We start from the raw sequence: 20,965 nt of genomic DNA on the forward strand, positions 1-20,965 counted from the left end.
ATGCTAAGACAGCAAACTGCTGTCTGGGCATGCTGGGAGTTGTAGTTTTGTAATATCTGGAGGGCTACAGTTTAGAGACCACTGTCAGTGATCTCCAGCCTGAACCCCTCTAAATCTTGCAAAACTACAACTCCCAGCATGCCAACACAGCAAACAGCTGTCAAGGCATGGTGGGAGTTGTAGTTTTGCAACATCTGGAGGGCGACAGTTTAGAGACCACTCTCTAAACTGTCGCCCTGCAGATGTTGCTAGGCAACAGACTCCTGGACACGCCGCGTCATACTCTCCTCCACCGCCGCCATGATCACAGCCGCCGCCGGGTAAGTGACCGCCGCTGCCTCCGCTACTACACGGTTCCCCCCGCTGTGCCCGGACACCGATGGGTGGGCATAGCGGGGGGAACCGAACTTTAACCCCCCCGCCCCCAGTCTGCTATTGGTCGGCCGCTCCGCCGATCAATAGCAGGGATAGGAGGGGTGGCAACCCTGCCACCTCACTCCTATCTCTTCAAGGGGGATCGAGGGTGTCTTGGACACCCCCGAGCCCCCTTATTTTATTGCGGCGCCGCCGTTGATGGGCAGGGGGAGAGCGCTCCCCCTGCAAACACCGTAGATGCCGTGATCAGAACTGATCACGGCATCTATGGGGTTAATGCTGCCAGGACCGGCGCGATCGCGGCCCCGGCAGCTGCGGTGGGACTCCGGCTGTGATTGACAGCTGAGTCCCACCCGCGATCTCCTGCGCTGCCCGCGGCCGAGCAGGAGATCGCTTGGACGTATGCATACGTCCATTTGCGCGAACGTGTAATTCGCCTGGACGTATGCATACGTCCAATAGCGGGAAGGGGTTAAAGAAAATTGGAAACTTTTATTAGGAAAGGGGCTTATTCACATATAGGCACTTTTTAAAATATTTTAATCACAATTTTTCCGTCTCAATAGGGACTTATATGTTACTCGGGGGGGGTTCTGCTTCTCCAGTTTATGTGCTGCATTTTGTGTCAGAAAATGCTGGAAGTTGCATTTAGTTACTAGATAACTACAACTCCCAGCATGCCCTGATACAGCCTATGGTTGTGTGGGTGTTGCAGTATGTTGCACTGTGTAGTAGTACAGTTAAGGTTATTGTGTAACATGCTGGGAGTTGTAGTTTTGGTTTGTGTCAGCTGAAGAGCCATAGGATGTGTCAAGGAATACAGGGAATTGCAGTTAGTAACTACAACACCCAGCATGCCCTGATGCAGCCTATAGCTCTGCAGCTGACCCGAACCAAAACTACAACTCCCAGCATGTTACACTTTATAGTTCTACAGTTTAAGTTATGGTGCAACATGCTGGGAGTTGTAGTTTTGGTTCGGGCGTGTTTGTGTGCATATGAGGGGCTCTAGGTTGGTGGGTGAGTATGAGGGGGGTGGGATTCTGGCAGTGCAATTTAGTGCGGGTGCCACTAAAAATAAATAAAATTAGATGGCACAACTGCCCTAATGCCCGACGTGACAGTCCGCTCCTATACAAAACATTCATGCATACACATATCATACATACACTGGCCACTGCCCCCATATCATACATACACACACACCCGCTACTGCCCCCCCACATCATACATTACATATACACATACACTCACACCATACATATACACCATACATATGCACACATCATACATACACCCACCGCTGCCCCCCCACACATCATACATCACATACATACACACATCACACATTACATACACATCACACACAGGCAGACATCATACACAGATTATACATTACATACACATCACACATAGACAGACATCATACACACATACATTACATACAAATCACACACAGAGAGACATCATACACACATCATACATTAAATACACATCACACACAGGCAGACATTATACACACATCACACATACAAAACATTCAGGGCATGCTGGGAGTTGTAGTTTTGCAACAGCTGGAGGCACCCTGGTTGGGAAACACTGAAATACACCATACATATGCACACATCATACATATACCTGCCGCTGCCCCCCCCCCCCATCATACATCACATACACTCACACTATTCATATACAACCACCCTTCCTGCCGCCGTTTGCATTCTCGGCCTCCTCACCTGAGCCGCCATGAGTGGACATCAGAGCTGTAGTCCCGGCCCATGTGAGGTGAGATTTCCGTCCTCCCCCTCACCCCCCTCCTCTGTGTTTTCCCTGTGCAAACTAGCAACCTCCCCGTAGTGGATTAGGTCCGGGGGAGACAGAGCAGGGGGAGTGATAGAGCTGAGTGCGGGGGATGGAGCTGTCTACATCCTTTCTCTCACCCTGCTGTGTCTTCTGAGCTGCGTCCTCCGGGAGGGGAGATAAGGGGACTCTACGGTCAGCTGGAGGCCGCCGCCCCCTCCATACACTCTGAGCGCCGGTGTGAGGTGTAGACTTCCATCGGCTCCTGCGCCTCACACCGGCAGTAAAGAAAAATAAGGGGGAAGTCTGTCTGTCCCTGCCCGATACAGGGCTAAATCTATAAACAATTCACCTGCCCCGCGCCCAAAACTACTTGTCCCGGGCGTCGGGCGATAGAATTTCCTGTGGGGTCACATGTGGGTATTTATTTTTTTGGGTTTATGTCAGAACCGCTGTAAAATCCGCCACCCCTGTGCAAATCACCAATTTAGGCCTCAAATGTACATTGGCCCACATTTATCATTGCAGTGCAAGTGAAGCATTTTTTTACACCTTTTTTTTTGTGCGCTGGTAATGTGTAAGAGCACCAAATTTATTAAAAGGTAAAAGAGCTTTGATAAATTTTGTGCAGGTCACATTTTCTGAAATCTCTGTCTACAAATACACCAAAAAGCTACACCATGTCTGGGCTTGTGTAGTTTTAGAGACTTTTCAGTGGCTTTGCGCCTTTTTTTGCTCCTTTTTACAAAAAGGCGCAATGATAAATCCCTTCTATATCATGTGTATTGCCAAAATCAGTGGATTGCAACTCAAAATCAGCAGAAATGTGTAAACAAAAAGGGGAAAAAAAGGGCGCAAAAAACCCTGCTTGCGCCTTTTTTAGACACAAAAAACAGTCTAAAGACAATGATAAATGTGGGACATAGTGCGCTCTCACTCCTGAGCCTTGTTGTGCGTCCGCAGAATATTTTACGTCCACATATGGATATTTCCGTACTCAAGAGAAATTGCGTTACAAAATTTGGGTCTTTTTTTGCTTTTACTGCTTTTGAAAATAAAAAGTATGGGGCAACACCAGCATGTTAGTGTAAAAAATTTAATTTTTTTTTACACTAACAGGCTGGTGTAACCCCCAACTTTTCCTTTTCATAAGGGGTAAAAAAAGAAAAAGCCCCCCAAAATTTGTAGTACAATTTCTCCCGAGTACGGAAATACCCCATATGTGGCCCTAAACTGTTTCCTTGAAATACGACAGGGCTCCGAAGTGAGAGAGCGCCCTGCGTATTTGAGGACTACATAGAGATTGCATAGGGGTATTATACGCCAGTGATTCCCAAACAGGGTGCCTCCAGCTGTTGCTAAACTCCCAGCATGCCTGGACAGTCAGTGGCTGTCTGGGAGTTGTTGTTTTGCAACAGCTGGAGGCTCCGTTTTGGAAACACTGCCGTACGATACGTTTTTTATTTTCATTGGGCGGGACAGTGTAAGGGGGTGTATATGTGGTGTTTTACCCTTTATTATGTGTTAGTGTAGTGTAGTTTTTTTTAGGGTACATTCGCACTGGCGGGCGTTTACGGTGAGTTTCTCGCTAGGAGCTTGCGCTGCGGCGAAAAATTTGCCGCAGCCCAAACTTAAAGCAGAAAACTCACTGTAAACTCGCCCGGGTGAATGGGGGGGGGGGGCAAACCTCCAGTTGTTTCAAAACTACAACTCCTAGCATGCACTGACAGACCGTGCATGCTGGGAGTTGTACTTTTGCAACAGCTGGAGGCACACTGGTTGCACAACCTTCAGTTAGGTTTTGTTACCTAACCCAGTATTTTTCAACCAGTGTGCCTCCAGCTGTTGCAAAACTACAATTCCCAGCATGTACTGATCGCCGAAGGGCATGCTGGGAGATGTAGTTATGCAATAGCTGGAGGTACGCAACTACAACTCCCAGCATGCTGGGATTTGCAATTTTGCAACATGTGGAGCGCTACAGTTTAGAGACCACTGCACAGTGATCTCCAAACTGTGGCAGTCACTCCGGTCCCGCCCGAAATTCCCATGGGAGTACAGGTACGCCCTGGGTCCTTAAGTACCAAGGACCAAAGGCATACATGTATGCCCTGGGTCCCTATGTGGTTAAAATAACAGTTTTATAAACGTGTTGTGTTTTATTTTATTTACTTTACAGGTTTAGTAGTGGAACTAGCTCTAACAACTAGCTCTAACCCCCAATTATTACCCACCGCCACAGGGGCAACGGTACCAACAGGGTTGGAGTGTCAAAAATGGCGCTTCTGTGCTTAGGCGGTAACAGGATGGCGTTATTTATGCTGGGGAGGGCCAGTAACAATGGTCCTCGCCCACCCTGGTAACGTCAGGCTCTTGCTGCTTGGTTGGTATCCTATGCGTTTTTTTTTTCTGTTTATATTTATTTATGAAAAATGTGTGGGGTTCCCCCTATTTTCATTCTCAGACAGATACCAACAAAGCAGCAACAGCCTGACGTTACCAGGGTGGGCAAGGACCATTGTTGCTGGCCCTCCCCAGTCTAAATAACGCCAGCCTGTTACCACATAGGCACAAGAGCGCAATTTTTTATGCTCCAGGCCTGTTGATACCAGCTCTTCCCCGTACCCCTGTGGTGGTGGGTACCGTGGTAAATAACTGGGGGTTAGCGCTAGCTGTTTTTGGGGCTAAAAAAAAAACAAAAACACAACACGTTTAAAACAACTTATATTTTAAAGTAAAAACATTCCCCAACAAGCCCTTGTTAACCACTTTATTAACATTAACCCCTTAAAGACCAAGCGTTTTTCTGTTTTTGCACTTTCGTTTTTTCCTCCTTACCTTTTAAAAATCATAACCCTTTTAATTTTGCACTTAAAATCCATATGATGGCTTATTTTTTGCACCACCAATTCTACTTTGTAATGACATCAGTCATTTTACCCAAACATTTACGGCGAAACGGGAAAAAAAAAAATCATTGTGCGCCAAAATTGAAGAAAAAACACAATTTTGTAAATTTTGGGGGCTTCCGTTCTACGCTGTACATTTTTGGTAAAAATGACACATTCTCTTTATTCTGTAGGTCCATATGGTTAAAATGATACCCTACTTATAGAAATTTCCTTTTTCCGTACTTTTGGAAAAAATCATAACTACATGCACGAAAATTTATACATTTAAAATTGTCCTCTTCTGACCCCTATAACTTTTTTATTTTTCCATGTACGGGGTGGTATGAGGGCTCAGTTTTTGCACCGTGATCTGAAGTTTTAATTGGTACGATTTTTGTTTTGATCGGACTTTTTGATCACTTTTTATTCCTTTATTTATGGTATAAAAAGTGACCAAAAATACGGAATTTTTGGCGCGTATGCCATTTACCGTGTTGGTTTAATTACTTTTATTATATTTATACATTTTTTATATGGAATTTTGGAAAAGGGGGGTGGTTTAAACTTTTAATAAGGAAGGGGTTAATGTGTGTGTTTTGTTTTTTTACACTTTCCTCATACAGATCAATGTGGTTCCATAGAACCACATTGATCTGTGTGCTCTGCGCTCGATTGATAAAGTCTGGTACTGCCAGGCTTTATCAGTCTGAGCGCAGGAGCAGGCACTACAGGAGAGTTAAGCCCTGAGGCTACCTCAGCAGTGAATCGACCCGTCCCCCCCCCCCCCGCGATCGCCCTGCGGGGGGGCGATCCACCCCACTGGACCACCAGGGATGGGATAAAGGCAACTTTAGACTCTGCTGTCAGCTTTGACAGCGGCAATCTAAAGGGTTAATAGCTGGCCGTGGCGATCGCCGCATTTCAGCTATTAACGCCGGCCCCCAGCTACAAGAATCAGCTGGGGGCTGGCCGGTATAACGAGGGCTCGAGTCGGGAGCCCGCGTCATACCCGTTATCGGCACATGGACGAGCATAGACGTCCATGGTCATTAACGGGTTAAACGGAAAAAAAAATAAAAACGCTGGTCATCGTAGTAGTCCACCGAATTCGAAGTAGTCCACAGGATATACGGATCTGAAATTTGAAGAAAAAAACCACGGAAAATAGGTTAGCCATTAATAGTCACCCGCCCGGGCCGCACGACTACAACTTCCAGCATGTCCTCACTGTAAGGGCAAGCTGGGAGTTGTAGTCAAAAGACGGTAGGCTGGTGGGAGATGTGCAGGCGGGTGACAAGCAAGTCAGGGAAGCTTGTCACCCGCTCGCACATCTCGTGCCACACGACTACAACTCCAAGCATGCCCTTGCAGTAAGGACATGCTGGGAGCTGTAGTCTCGTGACACAGGCAGGTGAGCGATGTGCTTGTCACCCACCCTGCCGCATGACTACAACTCTCAGCATGTCCTTACTGTAAGGGCATGCTGGAAGTTGTAGTCGTGTTGCACGGGCAGGAGATGTGCTTATCACCTGCCCACACGCCGCACTACTACAACTCCCAGCATGCCATTACAGTAAGGACATGCTGGGAGTTGTAGTGGTGCAGCGCTGGCAGGCGGAAGATGTGCAGGCGGGTGACAAGCTTGTCACCTGCTTGCACCACAGGACTACAACTACCAGCATGCCCTTACAATAAGGATATGCTGGGAGTTGTAGTGGTGCAGCGTGGGCGGGCGGGAGATATGCGGGCGGGTGACAAGCTTGTCACCCGCCTGAACATCTTCTGCCTGCCCTGCACCACTACAACTCGCAGCATGTCCTTCCTGTAAGGGCATGCTGGGAGTTGTAGTAGTGCGGCACAGGCAGGTGACAAGGAAGCCAGGAAAGCAGGCAGCTTGTGCTCCGCTCCCTGGTGCAAAAAGTTGCACAAAAAATTGCACCTAGAACTGTTTGTGGGACTTTTTCATAATGCTGTCAAATGCCAGGTCTGACCTGGCTTACACTTGCGACTTTTTAAAGGGGGTTTGCAATTTTTTTTGCTTATGTGCGTCTTTCGCACTTGATAACTTCCCGACCACTGCAAAGTGAAAACTGAAAATTGCTTAGGTAGAGCTGAACGGTATTTTTTGCTTACCCACAAAAGTCGCACAAAAAGTTGCTTACGCGCACATACAACTTTTTGTGTGACTTTTGTAAGCAAAAAAACCCCTCTCTAAATCCCTTGATAAATCTCCTTCCATGTGGTCCTCAAGTAGGTTAGGTTCAAACTGTGTTACTGCTTCCGTTAGTCGTATCCGTTGGAATCCTGCCGAAAATGGACCGATTCTGTAAACAGGAGCAGCAGACACCATTATTTTCTTTTGGCATACGAAATCCATAAAAAACATTACAGTGGTCCCTCAACATACGATGGTAATCCGTTCCAAATGGACCATTATTTGTTGAAACCATCGTATGTTGAGGGATCTGTGCAATGTAAAGTATAGGACAGTGGTCTACAACCTGCGCACCTCCAGATGTTGCAAAACTACAACACCCAGCATGCCCGGACAGCCAACGGCTGTCCGGGCATGCTGGGAGTTGTAGTTTTGCAACATCTGGAGGTCTGCAGGTTGAAGACCACTGGTATTAAAGGTTGTACTCACGTGTCCCCGCTGCTCCGGACCGTCACCGCTCGTCACCGCTGCCCTGGATGTCGCCGCGTCCCCGGGTTGTCCCCGACACTCCGGCAAGGCCTCTGCTTCCCCGGCATCCTCGCTCTCCGTCGCCGCCATCACGTCGCTCTTATTGGATGACGGGACGGCGTGCGCAGCGACGTGATGACGACGATGGAGAGTGCCGACGATGCAGAGAATCCCAAAGACGATGCGCCGGAGCCCTGAGGACAGGTAAGTGATCTTCAGAAGACCACACGGGGCACCTTAAACGGCTATACGGTGGCAGCTGAAGCAGTCTGCGCCGCCTGATAGCCGTTTATGCGATGGCCCCGACATATAAATGCATCGTATGTTGATGCTGCCTTCAACATTCGATGGCCTCTGAGAGGCCATCGTGTCTTGAAATGATCGTATGTTGGGGCCATCGTAGGTCGGGGGGTCACTGTCAGTATATCCTGAACAGAGTCACTAGATGACTGTTCAGCCACAGAAATCACTAAGGTCTGCTTTTCCTGTTAGCAGCAGCGTTTTGTGCAGGATGTCACAAAGTGTATGTGGTCACAGCAAAACGCCAGAGGTTCGGTTTTCCAGAGGCAGACTTCAACTTTTATTTGCACCACAACGTGAACATGTTCAACGTTTTTGGCAAAGTGCCTTTCTCAAGCACTTTGCTGAAACAGTGCAAATGTTCACTTCACTTTGCAAATAAAAGTTGAAGCCTGCTTTTGGAAAACCGGACCTCTGGCGTAGTGTGTTGACAGGTCACCTGCATGAATGGGAGGTGGTCTTGTTCTGACTCTTCTTTTGGCCTTTGTGCAGGATGCCGATGGCTCTGACATAGTGTGAGTCTACCCTTATTCCAGAACATACTAGTGCTGGGCGGTATACCGGTATGAACCGGATACCGTTTTTTTTCTTTCTTCCACGGTATGGATTTCTGCCCATACCGCTATACCGGTTGGGCCCCTCCCCCACCCTCCGGATGAATTGTAGAACCCAGCGCTGCGCCCTCACTTGAAGCTAATCCATTTACTGTGTCCCCCCGCTGCACCTGTCAGCCAGTGTCCCCGCGAGCACGATCAATCCCCACTGCTAGTGGGATCCATGTGCCCACTAGCGGGGTCACAAGAATGCCTCCCACGAGCGCGTTCGCTACCATCACCGCTAGTGGGGTCCCTGTGCCAACTAGCGGTATCACAAGAATGCCGAGCGCGGCTCTGTTCCCCGTCCCTGTCAGCTCTCAGGGTACGGGAACAGATTTAAAAGCCTCACACGCAGCACTACGCAAATAGCGTAGGGCTAACGTAAGCATCGCTAGGAGCCTAGCGTTAGCCCTACGCTATTTGCGTAGTACTGCGCATGCGCTGTACTACGTTAGCTGCGCGCGAGGCTTTTAAATCTGTTCCCGTACCCTGAGAGCTGACAGGGACGGGGAACAGAGCCGCGCTCTGCATTTTTGTGACACCACTAGTGCGCACAGGGACCCCGCTAGCGGTGATAGTAGCGCTCGCGGGGGGCACATTTGACACCTCTAGTGGGCTAGTGGAGAGGGGACAGGCAGTAATACCGTGATACCACGATAATAAAAAAAAAATACCGTCCATACCGTACCGCCCAGCACTAGAACATACTGACCAAAAGACATGTGAACCCTGTTAGGGTATGTTCACATGGTAAAGGGAAGCTTCTTATGTAATGTGTACATGGGCATAAACTGTGGACAGCATAAGAGGGGGCAGTCCTGAGCATTTTACTTATTCAGTGGGACCTTCAGTGCATTACCAAGCAGAAAATAAGTGACATGTCCCTCATTTTCCGCATGATTCCTTATCTCCTATTGAATTTAAAGTAGGGTTTTTCAAGCTGACACCTTATGGGCATTGGAGCATAAGGGTGCGTTCACACTGAGTAATTCAAGAGGAATTTACTCAAGTAATTCCTCTTGAATTCTCTGCTCCAAATTAATGCACATCTCCTCTGCCCATTGACTTTAATGTTTTTTCTGCTGTCCTGTTCACACTGCGGAAATTCTGCTAGCAGAATTCCGACGCTGAATTCCGTTCCGCTTGAAGAAAGAACATGTTCATTCTTCAAGCGGAATCCGCTAGCAGAAATCAATAAAAGTCAATGGTAAAAAAACTATTCTGCCCGACATCATTTTTGCACGGAATTTGCGCGAAAATGGCTGAAAAACCCTTCACTTCTTTCTCCCCCATTTCCGTGCGAAAAGAAAATTCTTTTTTCGGCACGTAAATTTTTCAGCGTCAATTCCTCTTGATTTGATCAGTGTGAACGCACCCTAAATGGCTCAAGTTTCTATGCCAAAAACCAAGCACGTTATGTCCATGTGAACATGCTCCTAAAATTCACCCACAAAAGTACATAAAGAAAAAAAAAACACACTTCTCATTTCAGCACTTTTTTTTTTTTAGGTGTTTTTTTTTTTTTTTTTTTCCAAATAACTTTTCAGGTCACATCAGGCTAGGTTCACACTATATTTTATACAATTAAAGAGAAATAAACATAAAAGTTAGCAAATTCTAAAAACACAAAATTGTAGTTGACTATGTTTCTATATACAGTGATCCCTCAACTTTCAATGGCCTCAACATACAATAGTTTCAACATACAATGGTCTTTTCCGGACCATTGTAACTTGAAACCAGACTCAACATACAATACTACAGACAGTCCAGATCTGTAAAACTTGTCACAACTGGAGGAACTGACCAATCAGAATTAGCCATTTTACTAGTAAATCACCTGTATTACTGAAGTGTATGCACTGACTGGTGTCAGGTAGCTCCCCCTACAGTACAGGGAGGTATTACATGTTCTCTACTACTCTTTACCTGTATTACTGAAGTGTATACACTGACTGGTGTCTGGTAGCGCCCCCTACAGTACAGGGAGGAACTAAAAGTTCTGTAATACGCCTTACCTGTGCCAGGGTTAGCTGCTCCTTTGGACACCAAGTAAGGGCGGCTCCATTTGGGACACTGTGTACTGTATACGACCCTGAAGAAGCTTCTGTCCTCTACATAAACCATTGTTTCCAAACCAGGGTGCCTCCAGCTGTTGCAAAACTACAACTCCCAGCATGCCCGGACAGCCGTTGGCTGTCGGGCATACTGGGAGTTGTAGCTTTGCAACAGCTGGAGGCACTCTGGTTGGGAAACACTGACAGTGATTTACAGCTCCCAGCAGATTTTTATTACTTTTGTATGTAAGGATTTGCTTTATCTATATTAGTTATTTATTTTTCTTTAATCCTCACCTTTTCCTATTTTTGGATGACATTTTGGGGCTTCAGAACCAATTACCAGATTTCCATAGAGTTCTGGTCTCAACATACAATGGTTTCAACATACAATGGTCGTCCTGGAACCGATTAATATTGTAACTTGAGGGACCACTGTACAGTAAAATTAAATGAACTGTAACGGAAACAGACAAAAAAGCAGCTTCACCTTTTTTTGCGAGGGCTGATTTTAAGCAACCACGTTTGTTTTTAACCTTCCCTATTGAAATCAATGAAAGTTGGTAACTGCAGGTTTTTGAAGGAAATTCTTTGTGCATTTTGACTGTGGTAACAAACAAATTTTGCACAGATGGGCACATAATATTGTTGGTTCACATGTTGCTGTTTTGCCGTAGGATTTAAAAACAGCTGTAATATTGGAAACTTTTCTTTTGCTTCATTGCATTTTTAGTGTTTCCCAACCAGGGTGCCTCCAGATGTTGCAAAACTACAACTCCCAGCATGCCTGGACAGCCTTCGGCTGTCCAGGCATGCTGGGAGTTGTAGTTTTGCAACATCTGGAGGCACCCTGGTTGGGAAACACTGTTCTAGGACCTGGATTTTGTCCAGCTGTTATAGAACCAACCCTATGGATAGAACCACAGAATCCGTCTAGGGCCACAGAAGTCACTTGCTTGCAGGTAGACTAGTTACTATGGTGGAGTAATATTTTCCTCAGTTGTGCATAGTGACCACAGCCCGGCACATTACTAATCCAGCAGGTAGACAAATCCTCGCCCTGACCTAATACTTTCCTAGCAGTTTCCTGACTCACATTAGCTGAGCTCCGCGCTCCTCATCCGCGCTCCGGGTTTTCCGTTCGCCACACACCAGACATGACATATGACAGACACTTCTAAGCACCAATAAACAGTCGCAAAGCGTCAGTTTTGTGTTCGTTGTAATACTCTAACCAATCGTGGAGCACGTGGGCGTGGTTATCCACAAGCGCCTCTACAGCCGCCAATCACTGGGCAGAACCTTGGCGCCTCACGCTTCTCGACATATTTTGAGCGCCATATTGTGCGTGGCACAAACGTCGGTGTTTTTCAGAAGCATTCGTCGACGTTTTTACCAGACCGAAATCTATTGGGGCTGGTTTCTCTGCGGCTTTCGTTTTGACTGGGCCTTTTAAAGGCATTGTGGGTAAAAAGCGGTACTTCTAGCTGGAAGTTTGTTGCTTATTTTAAGAAATGTGTGACACTGGCTGATGAGGCGCCATATTGGTTGTGGCAACCTTTTTTTTTTTTTTTTACCCACAAACGGGTCCCTCTTCTCTTCGTGAACATTATAATAATATGGATGATTTTCGCGCTCGTACTATTTGGCATTGTTAGATAGGGAAGTATGCGTTAACCGCTATGAGTAATATAAGTATGTTTCATTATTTTGGCGGGTTCGTGATTCGGCAGTATGAAGGGAGGGGCTATGTTATTTACCTCAGCGGCTCGGTTAATAATAGTGATACATGTCAGCGGAGAGCCCTATATAAATCCGTGCAGGTGACTGCTAGAGACTGTTCTCACTGAAAGCATTTAACGCGTTTAAACACCGATGTAGTGACTATAAAAAAAAAAAAAACTCCTTGGCTGCATATACTGACACCATCTATGGTACCGAGGATTTTCCCGCTCAGAGCCAATATCTAATGGACAACAAAGGGAGGGGTGAGGTGTACGTGTGTAGTAGCTCATATCATATTCTCAGTCTTATTCCAAGAACAATTACAATAATGCTTTAAAGATATATACACCGAATGGTGTACTTCTGGTCCCCGCAGCGGTCGGCATTTCGCTAGATCGATTAAAAAAACGTCGAGCATCGGCGAATATGTCCATAGGCTCATCTGTGAGATCGTGACGAGTATCGGGCGATCCTGGCGGCGGAGCGCGGTACTGCAGCGCTTGACAGAGAAAGGGAGGGCGGTGTGGTCCGGAGAGATGACAGTTTGAGGGGGAGGGTTAATGGCGAATGGAAATTTTCCACTCCGTCTGCCCTTCACTTAAAGAGTTAAAAGAGAAAAAAAAAAATTCCCTCGCAAAACGGAGCCTCGTGCGGCAAGGTTATGTGCCCGATCGGGGGGTACGATACGTGACGGATACCACACACGGCGGGGTAATACAATGCCCTCCTGAGGAACCGATAGTGAGGTGGATGCTTCTTCCCTGCGGTCCCCTCACACAGCTCCCAGCAGAAATCGCATTGATACAAATTGCCCTTTTGTTACCACCGCACTGTGCGACTTGATCGTACGATGTAGTGCCCCATACTGGAGAATGTTAATTGTACAGCATGGTATCGCTACTAGTGTAATGTACAACATGAATAAATGTCGATATTGTTCCCGCCTTTCATCCACACTACGACAATACACAGCAGTCTGCGCAGAGGGCAAGTAAATGCCCTGGGGGCATGTTTCACAATGTAAAGGGGTTGCTCTTATCCTAGGCGCTCGGTTTATTTATTTTTTTTTTTTTGTGTGTGTAATTTTGCACACGCCGCTCCCCCTCCTCCCTCCAGAAGAAGGAAAAAAAATAATGTTAATTTGCATTGGATTGCCAAAGCTAAGAGCTGCTGATGCTAAGCATGCGCATGCGCCGTGGAAGGGGTAGGGAGGTGTAGCGGTCACTGTCGGTACTGCAGTGTAGAGAGGAAAGGCTAAAAGCCACCCTCCCCCATTGTTTTGGCTCGAACCAATCAGTGGTCGGATCTGTCTCAACCCCCCCTCGCTGTGGTCAGTAGCCAATAGGATGGCGAGGAGCCGGTGCGTTGCTCCTCCCACTAATCTATATTAAAGTCCCTGGCGCCGCGTGAGTCCTTCACTGGCAGTTACTATAAAAAATAAAAAAGCAATTTTTGCATTGTTCCCGCACCAGCCTCCCCGCTCCTCCAAGTCCACGGGATCTACCTGCACTTTTTTATTTTCTCCATCTATAGGCTAGATTATATTTTATTCCATTAACCATGTCAGACACAGCAGTGGACGCCAGTGTAGAGAAGACAACCAAGGTAAGCGGGCTTTTGGGGCTGCACAGTGTTAGCTTTGTGTAGGATGGGGTGTCCGGCGGCGCCGTCCCTATTGTTGATGTACACAGCCGGGCGCTGCACCTGCCTACGAATAGTCTACGCGGGGCTGGCGAGAACTTTGGGCTTGTGGTGGGCATCGTGCAGAATGATATTATGATCGCTACCCTGGCAGTCACCGTGCTGGATGGTGGGCACAGTGCTGTTGGGGAATCAGTAGCCCGGTAGGCACCGTGGTCTAGACAGGACGATCGATGGATTATATGGTGTTGGATGATGGTATCCTGGTGGGCACCGTGCTTTAGGGCAGGATGAGAAGCAGCTGGAGGAGTACGGTGTTAGAGGGCAAGATGATTGGTGGTGGGTTCAGGGTGATCAGCAGCCTGGGGGGCACTGTGCTGTAGGGTGATCAGTAGGCTGCTGGGGTTGCCTCCTCGGGGCAGGGTGGTCGGGGGGCACTGTGCTGTAGGTTGATCAGTAGGCTTTTGGGTTCCCTCCTCGGGGCAGGGTGGTCGGGGGGCACTGTGCTGTAGGGTGATCAGTAGGCTTTTGGGTTCCCTCCTCGGGGCAGGGTGGTCGGGGGGCACTGTGCTGTAGGGTGATCAGTAGGCTTTTGGGTTCCCTCCTCGGGGCAGGGTGGTCGGGGGGCACTGTGCTGTAGGGTGATCGGTAGCCGGGTTGGCAGCGGTGAGCCCGTTAATCATTACCCGTCTAGGTGTCAGTCAGATAAGATGAAGACTCTACCTGTTAGGGGTTATCTGTGGGGAGCAGCCTCTTAGCTGGGTACCAGATGTCTTCACTATCAGACATGCCTACATGAGCGGGGATTCCGGACTTTCCTGGGTAAAGTTTCGAATGTCTCGTCCTATCCGTGTGCTGTGCTGTTTAGGAGCGTCGTGTTCCCGGCCGGTGCCCACGCACAGGGTGGGTGGACCGCCATCCCCCGCCATAGAAGAAGCGTTGTTATGGAAGAATAGACTTGTACCGGTATTTTGTAGAATATCATGACAGATCTGCTGTGTGGTAATATATCCTGATCGCGACAGCGGGGGTATACAGTGTGATGCGCCCTTTCATAACCTTTCTAGGACGTGCGCCCCCATTGCGGGTGTATTGGGGTGACCTGTGTGATGGGCAGTGTATACACCCCCTGTATGCCGGTGCATGGGTCATCAGTGTACCTAGTTAACTGTGTGGTGTTCTATAGTGATGTACTGTGGATCACAGCGCTGTCTACTCCGCGCTCTTGTCATTTTGATGATCAGAGGGCTCTGCCAGCTGTAGCCGCTTGTGCCAGGCGAGTCCTGCCACCTCCTGCTGGCGGCTCAGTCTTGTAGGGAGCCGATAGAAGGACTTGTGTGTGTATTCTGGGCACGGTAGCGATCAGCACCTTAGTGTGCGCCGAGACGCATCAGCTCGGATCTCATCCAGCACAATAAGGAATCGCTGCGATTCCCCAGTGTAAAGCCTTTGTTGCAGTGCAGGGGTTAATGAGGTCCCAGCTGCGCGGATGAGTTATGATTGGGGGGGATGGGCTCTGCCACTTGTTTGTGTTGTGCACAGTACTCCACCACGTCCACCGGCTCAGTCCCGGGGGAGACGATGAATCTAAAGGGAGTACGGGGAGGGGGGGGACAGATGGTAACCGGATTAAGACTTTAGAGGCAGAGCCTTTAATTAGAGGTGGGGGAGGGTTAATTACCAGCTCCGCTCCCGGCACGCTGTCTACCTGAGAGGCATCGCGCTGTAGTATCATACAAGGGCAGTGGTAAATAGGATCGTCGTCTTTTTAACCCTTGTAGTGACGCGCTGTGTGAATACGAGGAGACGGTGGCGATCGGGCACAGCACCTCTTATTCATGAGAACGGCTATAATTTACAGCGAGTGCGGCTCGTCAATTACCATGTTACCTCGTTTATTCTCTACATCATTGTTCACCCCCAGCGTGATGCCTGTGCGTCACTCGCCATAACTTGCTTTGAACAGCCTACTGGGAGTTGTAGTTTCTCCGCCTTTTCTCTCCGGGCGTGTCCGCATAAGGGAGAAAGGAGAGTCTAGCGTGAACGCTCTACAAATCCCGTGAGCCAATGCACTCGATGTGGGCCGAGCCTAGGAGGCAGAAGCCAATCAGCGGCTCCGGAAGGCAGGATAAGGACATGGGCGGGGACAGAAGTGCTCAGCGGACCAATAGCGGCCAGCCATTAGGCGCTCCAAATTTGAAATGGTATTTAAAGCATGAATTCTTGCCAACACAAAGACTGTCCATGTAATGTACATTAGCTATATATGCCAGTCTGGTGTATGGCTTCTAGTACTGGGTACCTGTGCAGAGTGCCACTCATGACTGGTTCTTATAACTCATTTAGTTTTTACAGTGTGGGATACATTTTGCAGATGTCCTGCTTTGTGCCCATCACAAAGCTATAATGTGCACTTTAGATTATCTTCAGAAACCTACTTGTTTCTGTATACATTAGCTGTCCCTCTAGTTTACCAGTTTGTATTTATCTACACCTCACAACCCCCTTCCCCACAGAGGGGAGATTTCTGTACAGATTGATCATATTAAAGAGTTACAGGGAGAATGTCAGATTAACAGTCTATGCTGTATCCTGATGCAGAGTTTACACATACTGTCTGGTCATCTTAAAGATTGCTCTGTTTGGTGACCAATAGCTTATGTCTACATTCCCTAAAGTACATCTGGGATCCGGTTAGCCCGGTGAAACAGTACATTTATATTGTGCTTTAGCATGCTTCCTCTTATGACATGTTTGCCAGTTTTTAGCAGCCTTGAATTTGGTAGTTCAAATTCTAATTTATTTGTTTTTCTGTACAGGACTTAAAGACAAAAGAAAAGGAACTAGTCGAAGAAACAGAAAATGGAAAGGAGAAGCCAGCCAATGGAAATGCAGTAAGTGTTCATGAATATGCTGTGTTCTTGTAATCCTCTGTAGCTGTAGTGCCTTCATACACCTCTAGAAGTCTCTTTAGTGTATTTTACACATCATTTTCTCCAATTATTTTAAAGCTTTATGTGGTGTAATTACTAAAAGCTAAGTTTTCATAGAATCCTCCAACTTAAAAAAATGTCTTTCATATTTACTTGCAATAGCTTCATAGCCTTACACTGGTCACTTGTACATTTATGGACATATACAGCACCTTTTACAATTGATCACATTTGCAGCAAATACTGAAGACTTGTTGGCTTTTCTTAATGTATTAATAATTTAACACCTTATTTAAGGAGAATGAAGAGAATGGAGATGATGGAGCAGACAATGATGGAGATGAAGAGGAAGAGGTTGATGAAGAAGATGAAGAGGATGAAGTAGAAGGTACTACAGAGTTATTTAAAACCTTTAAGATGCTTATTTTGCGAGGGAACATATTTCACTAATTGGGTACTTAGAAACCATGAAGTAGCATAATAATTCTCAAGACAAAATAACAGTTTTAACCTTTATTTTGTATAGCTTTGATGCCTTGAAATCACCATTTGGAGAAAGATTGGCATGATCAAATTGGTTTTAGCATTCTTTTCAAATTTACTTTTTAAAGTTTTTTGAGGAGTAACAATTTCTTAGAAAAGTTCTGTATGAAAGAAAACACACAGCTAGCTAGTTTTTCTTTACCAGAGTTGCTGGATAGGGGATAAGATGTCAGATCGCTGCGGTGCCGCTGCTAGGGAGCCCCGGGATCCCCGCTGCGGCACTGCGCTATCATTACAGCACAGAGCGAGTTCGCTCTGTGCGTAATGACGGGCGATACAGGGGATGGAGCCGCGTGACGTCATGGCTCCGCCCCTTGTGACATCACGGCCCGTCCCCTTAATGCAAGTCTATGGCAGGGGGCGTGATGACCGCCGCACCCCCTCCCAAAGACTTGTAATGAAAGGGGCGGGCCGTGATGTCATGAGGGGCGGAGCCGTGACGTAACGATGCTCCGGCCCCTGTATTGCGCGTCATTACGTGCAGAGCGAACTCGCTCTATGCTGTAATGATAGCGCAGTGCCGCAGCGGCACAAAGGATAGGGGATGAGGATAGGGGATAAGATGTCTAGGGGCGGAGTACCCCTTTAAATGACCCAGGTTCCACATGCCATCTGTGTTAATAGTGCAGTACATTGGCAAAAGTGTTGGACAGTGGCATGTAGTAATGTGTAACTTGGTGCATTCCACCGAAGACTTCAGTTTAAAACATAAAATTTTGTTTGGTAAATGTTGTTACATAATATATACTGGTTAGGTATTAAAATAAGGCTTTTCTTGTTAGGAGATGGAGATGAAGATGATGAAGAGGATGAAGCAGAAGGACCCACTGGGAAACGGGCAGCTGATGATGACGATGTAAGTGTGGGGGGAAATTAAAGATCTCAGAATACTTGTGCACATATATCCATGGCAACAAGGTGTAATACCTTTACCTGGTAATACTTCCTGCCTGCTTCTGTGCTAGGTCATACAGGGGTCTTCCATGTGAGAGATCACATTATGGTGTCAATATGCCCTAATAGGACGTGTATGTGTGTGTGGGGGGGGGGGGGGGGGTGTTTGGCAAAGGAGCAATTAGAAACATTTCATATGGATTTTTTATTTATTTATTAAGGAGTGATATAGTTCCTTACAGTGAGTAGCAGTAGTGTCCAGATTTAGGAGAAATGCATGGCCAAACTTAGTTGTTGCTTCCCTAATGACAACAGCTTTTTGTGTTGCAGGATTTTTTGTTTATGTAAAGGATAGTTTTCTCTGTTTGCATTCAGTAAAACATAATAGACATGTAGGCTGTGACTTTAAGATGGGCATTACATTTTGTGTATCTGAAGCTCTGATGGGAATTATTTTAAAGGGAACCTGTTAACAGAGAAGTGATGTCAGTCAAGAAGGCACATTGAAACAAGGCTGTGCCCTAAACATCTTCAACTTAGAGTACAATGGTATTTTAAACATTTTGTAGTTCTCATGTAAACTACTCTATAAAAAAAATCCCAAAACTTAACCAACAAATGGTGTAGCGGTCTTTGAACTATTTGTCAGTGCAGTATTCAGTGTTGATATTCAGCTTTCTTAATCTATCAACGTTTCTTGTATCTTCTTTCCAGGACGAAGATGACGTTGACACAAAGAAGCAGAAAACAGATGAAGATGACTAGAGGGGCACTATTCCCTGTCTCAAAATAAATTCTATATATTATCCTTCTCCACCGCCTCCCCACCCTTATCACGCTCAGAATATGGTCACTTAAAGTGATTCATCCGTCCCACCCTTCACGCAGGCTCCCATGGCCCTTTTTTTCCGTCCTTGCACATTGACTTGCGCCACAGACGCAATAATGTGCCCTTGGTGCATTCTTTTTAAAGCAGCCCCTGGTCCTCTTAAGTAGAGTGGGCCAACCCTTTCACTGCCAGTTTGGGTTGCATTCACCTGCTGTCCTCTCCAGTCCTGAGAGGGGGAAAAAGGGGGGGTGGGGGTGGTGAGGCAGCAAAACAAAAAAGTTTAGCTTTTTCCTTTTTAAAATTCTGAAATGGGGAAACTAAAACACCCTTGTATGGGGTTCCTATGTTTGTATTTTTTATTTACATTTTATATTTTTGTACATATTGGTATACAGCGGTCCTTTTTTCTGTACCGGGAATCCGGCTGACAGGGTGTGGGGCTTTTAAATTACACCTGTAATTTTAATTTTTTTTTAAATTGCACCTGTAGATTTCTGCCAATTCAACCCTGATGTATTTTGTTCTTTTTCTGGGCGGGGTGGCAGGCAGGGTGGAGTAAGACCAGGGCTGTTTCTTCTCCAAGGGGAGCAAATGGAGAAATCTTTACAAAAAAAATGAAAAAAAAAGTTGTTACAAAAAAAACCTAAATAAATAAGACAAAATTCCCATATAAGAAAAAAATATTCTGATCATTCCAGTAACTTTTTTTTTTTTTTTCTTTGAGCATATTTTTAGCTGTACTTTAGATGGGTTTGGATGAGTAAAATGGCCAAAGATACTTTTTTTTTTTTTTTTTTCTCTGTCTGAAGTTGCTGTTTACTTTGTCATTTCTTGGCCTGGCTGGATGTGTGCGGCAGTATTGTCAATAAAACTGCAATTTTAATTTGCAGGCTTTCTTTTTGTTCTAACCGTGTGGTGTTTGAGTCTTGTGTCTATTCATTTAAGACTTCAGTTCACAAAATTTTAGGTCAGAAAAAATTATATGTACGTACAACATATTTCAAAGCAAAATGATGGTCTGGCTGGTTTCGGATTATTTTTTTTCTCTTCCTTAGAGAATCACTAGAGATTTTTGGGTATATTCAGGTACTTGCAGTGAGGTTGTTCTTTAAGAGAGTCAAAGGTTGTAATAAGTTCTCTTACACATAATTGCCAAATGAATATAGGAAGAAGAGGCAAAAAAGCTTTAGTGATCAATCAATACAACGTTAGGAACAGGTAAGCATAGAAAAGTCAGTGAGCAATTAATTCCATTCTATTGGGGAGATTTAACATAAGTGGAGCAGTTGCCCATGCCAACCAGTTATTGTTTTCATAAAAGCATTTAGAAAAATATTGGAGAGAGAGTGAAAAATTGGCTGGTGCTTCTGGATGGTGAAGGATAGGAACTTGGATATATTCCTTTAAAACGCAGGCAATGCATTTCTGGTCCGTAGCGGACCCTTCGTCTGGCAAGGTGTATGCAACAGGACAACCAAGTGAAGTCAAAATACATTCAGTACGTATGTAAAAGGTTACGTTCTTTCGGATATTCTGAAACATCATACGTCGTTTCTGCAGCTAGTATGATTACACAGCTGGCAAGCCGAAAATCGAAGCACAGGTTATAAGATATAAAATAGTTTGCACCATTTCAACCCCGAGCCTCATTCTTACCTACTGGACAACTTCTCAATACTCTACAGAATATAGATTATT

General features: G+C 46.2%; 1 protein-coding gene across 3 annotated transcripts; it reads left to right on the forward strand.

Moving 5' to 3' along the window:
* The first annotated feature begins 12,199 nt into the window (after positions 1-12,199).
* PTMA (prothymosin alpha) lies at positions 12,200-20,175 on the forward strand. 3 transcript variants are annotated; one of them, XM_056565543.1, is made up of 5 exons: positions 12,200-12,525; positions 16,888-16,962; positions 17,299-17,389; positions 18,327-18,400; positions 19,153-20,175. In XM_056565543.1, the coding sequence occupies exons 1-5, from the start codon at positions 12,385-12,387 to the stop codon at positions 19,201-19,203; spliced, it is 432 nt and encodes a 143-aa protein (XP_056421518.1). In that variant the 5' UTR covers positions 12,200-12,384; the 3' UTR covers positions 19,204-20,175. The 3 variants fall into 3 exon arrangements, with proteins under 3 accessions (XP_056421518.1, XP_056421519.1, XP_056421521.1); XM_056565544.1 differs by lacking the exon at positions 12,200-12,525 and adding an exon at positions 13,553-14,032; XM_056565546.1 differs by lacking the exon at positions 12,200-12,525 and adding an exon at positions 15,753-16,272.
* The last annotated feature ends 790 nt before the right edge of the window (positions 20,176-20,965 follow it).

Source organism: Hyla sarda, chromosome 3 (assembly GCF_029499605.1).
Source record: "Hyla sarda isolate aHylSar1 chromosome 3, aHylSar1.hap1, whole genome shotgun sequence".
NCBI classification, from domain to species: Eukaryota; Metazoa; Chordata; class Amphibia; order Anura; family Hylidae; genus Hyla; species Hyla sarda.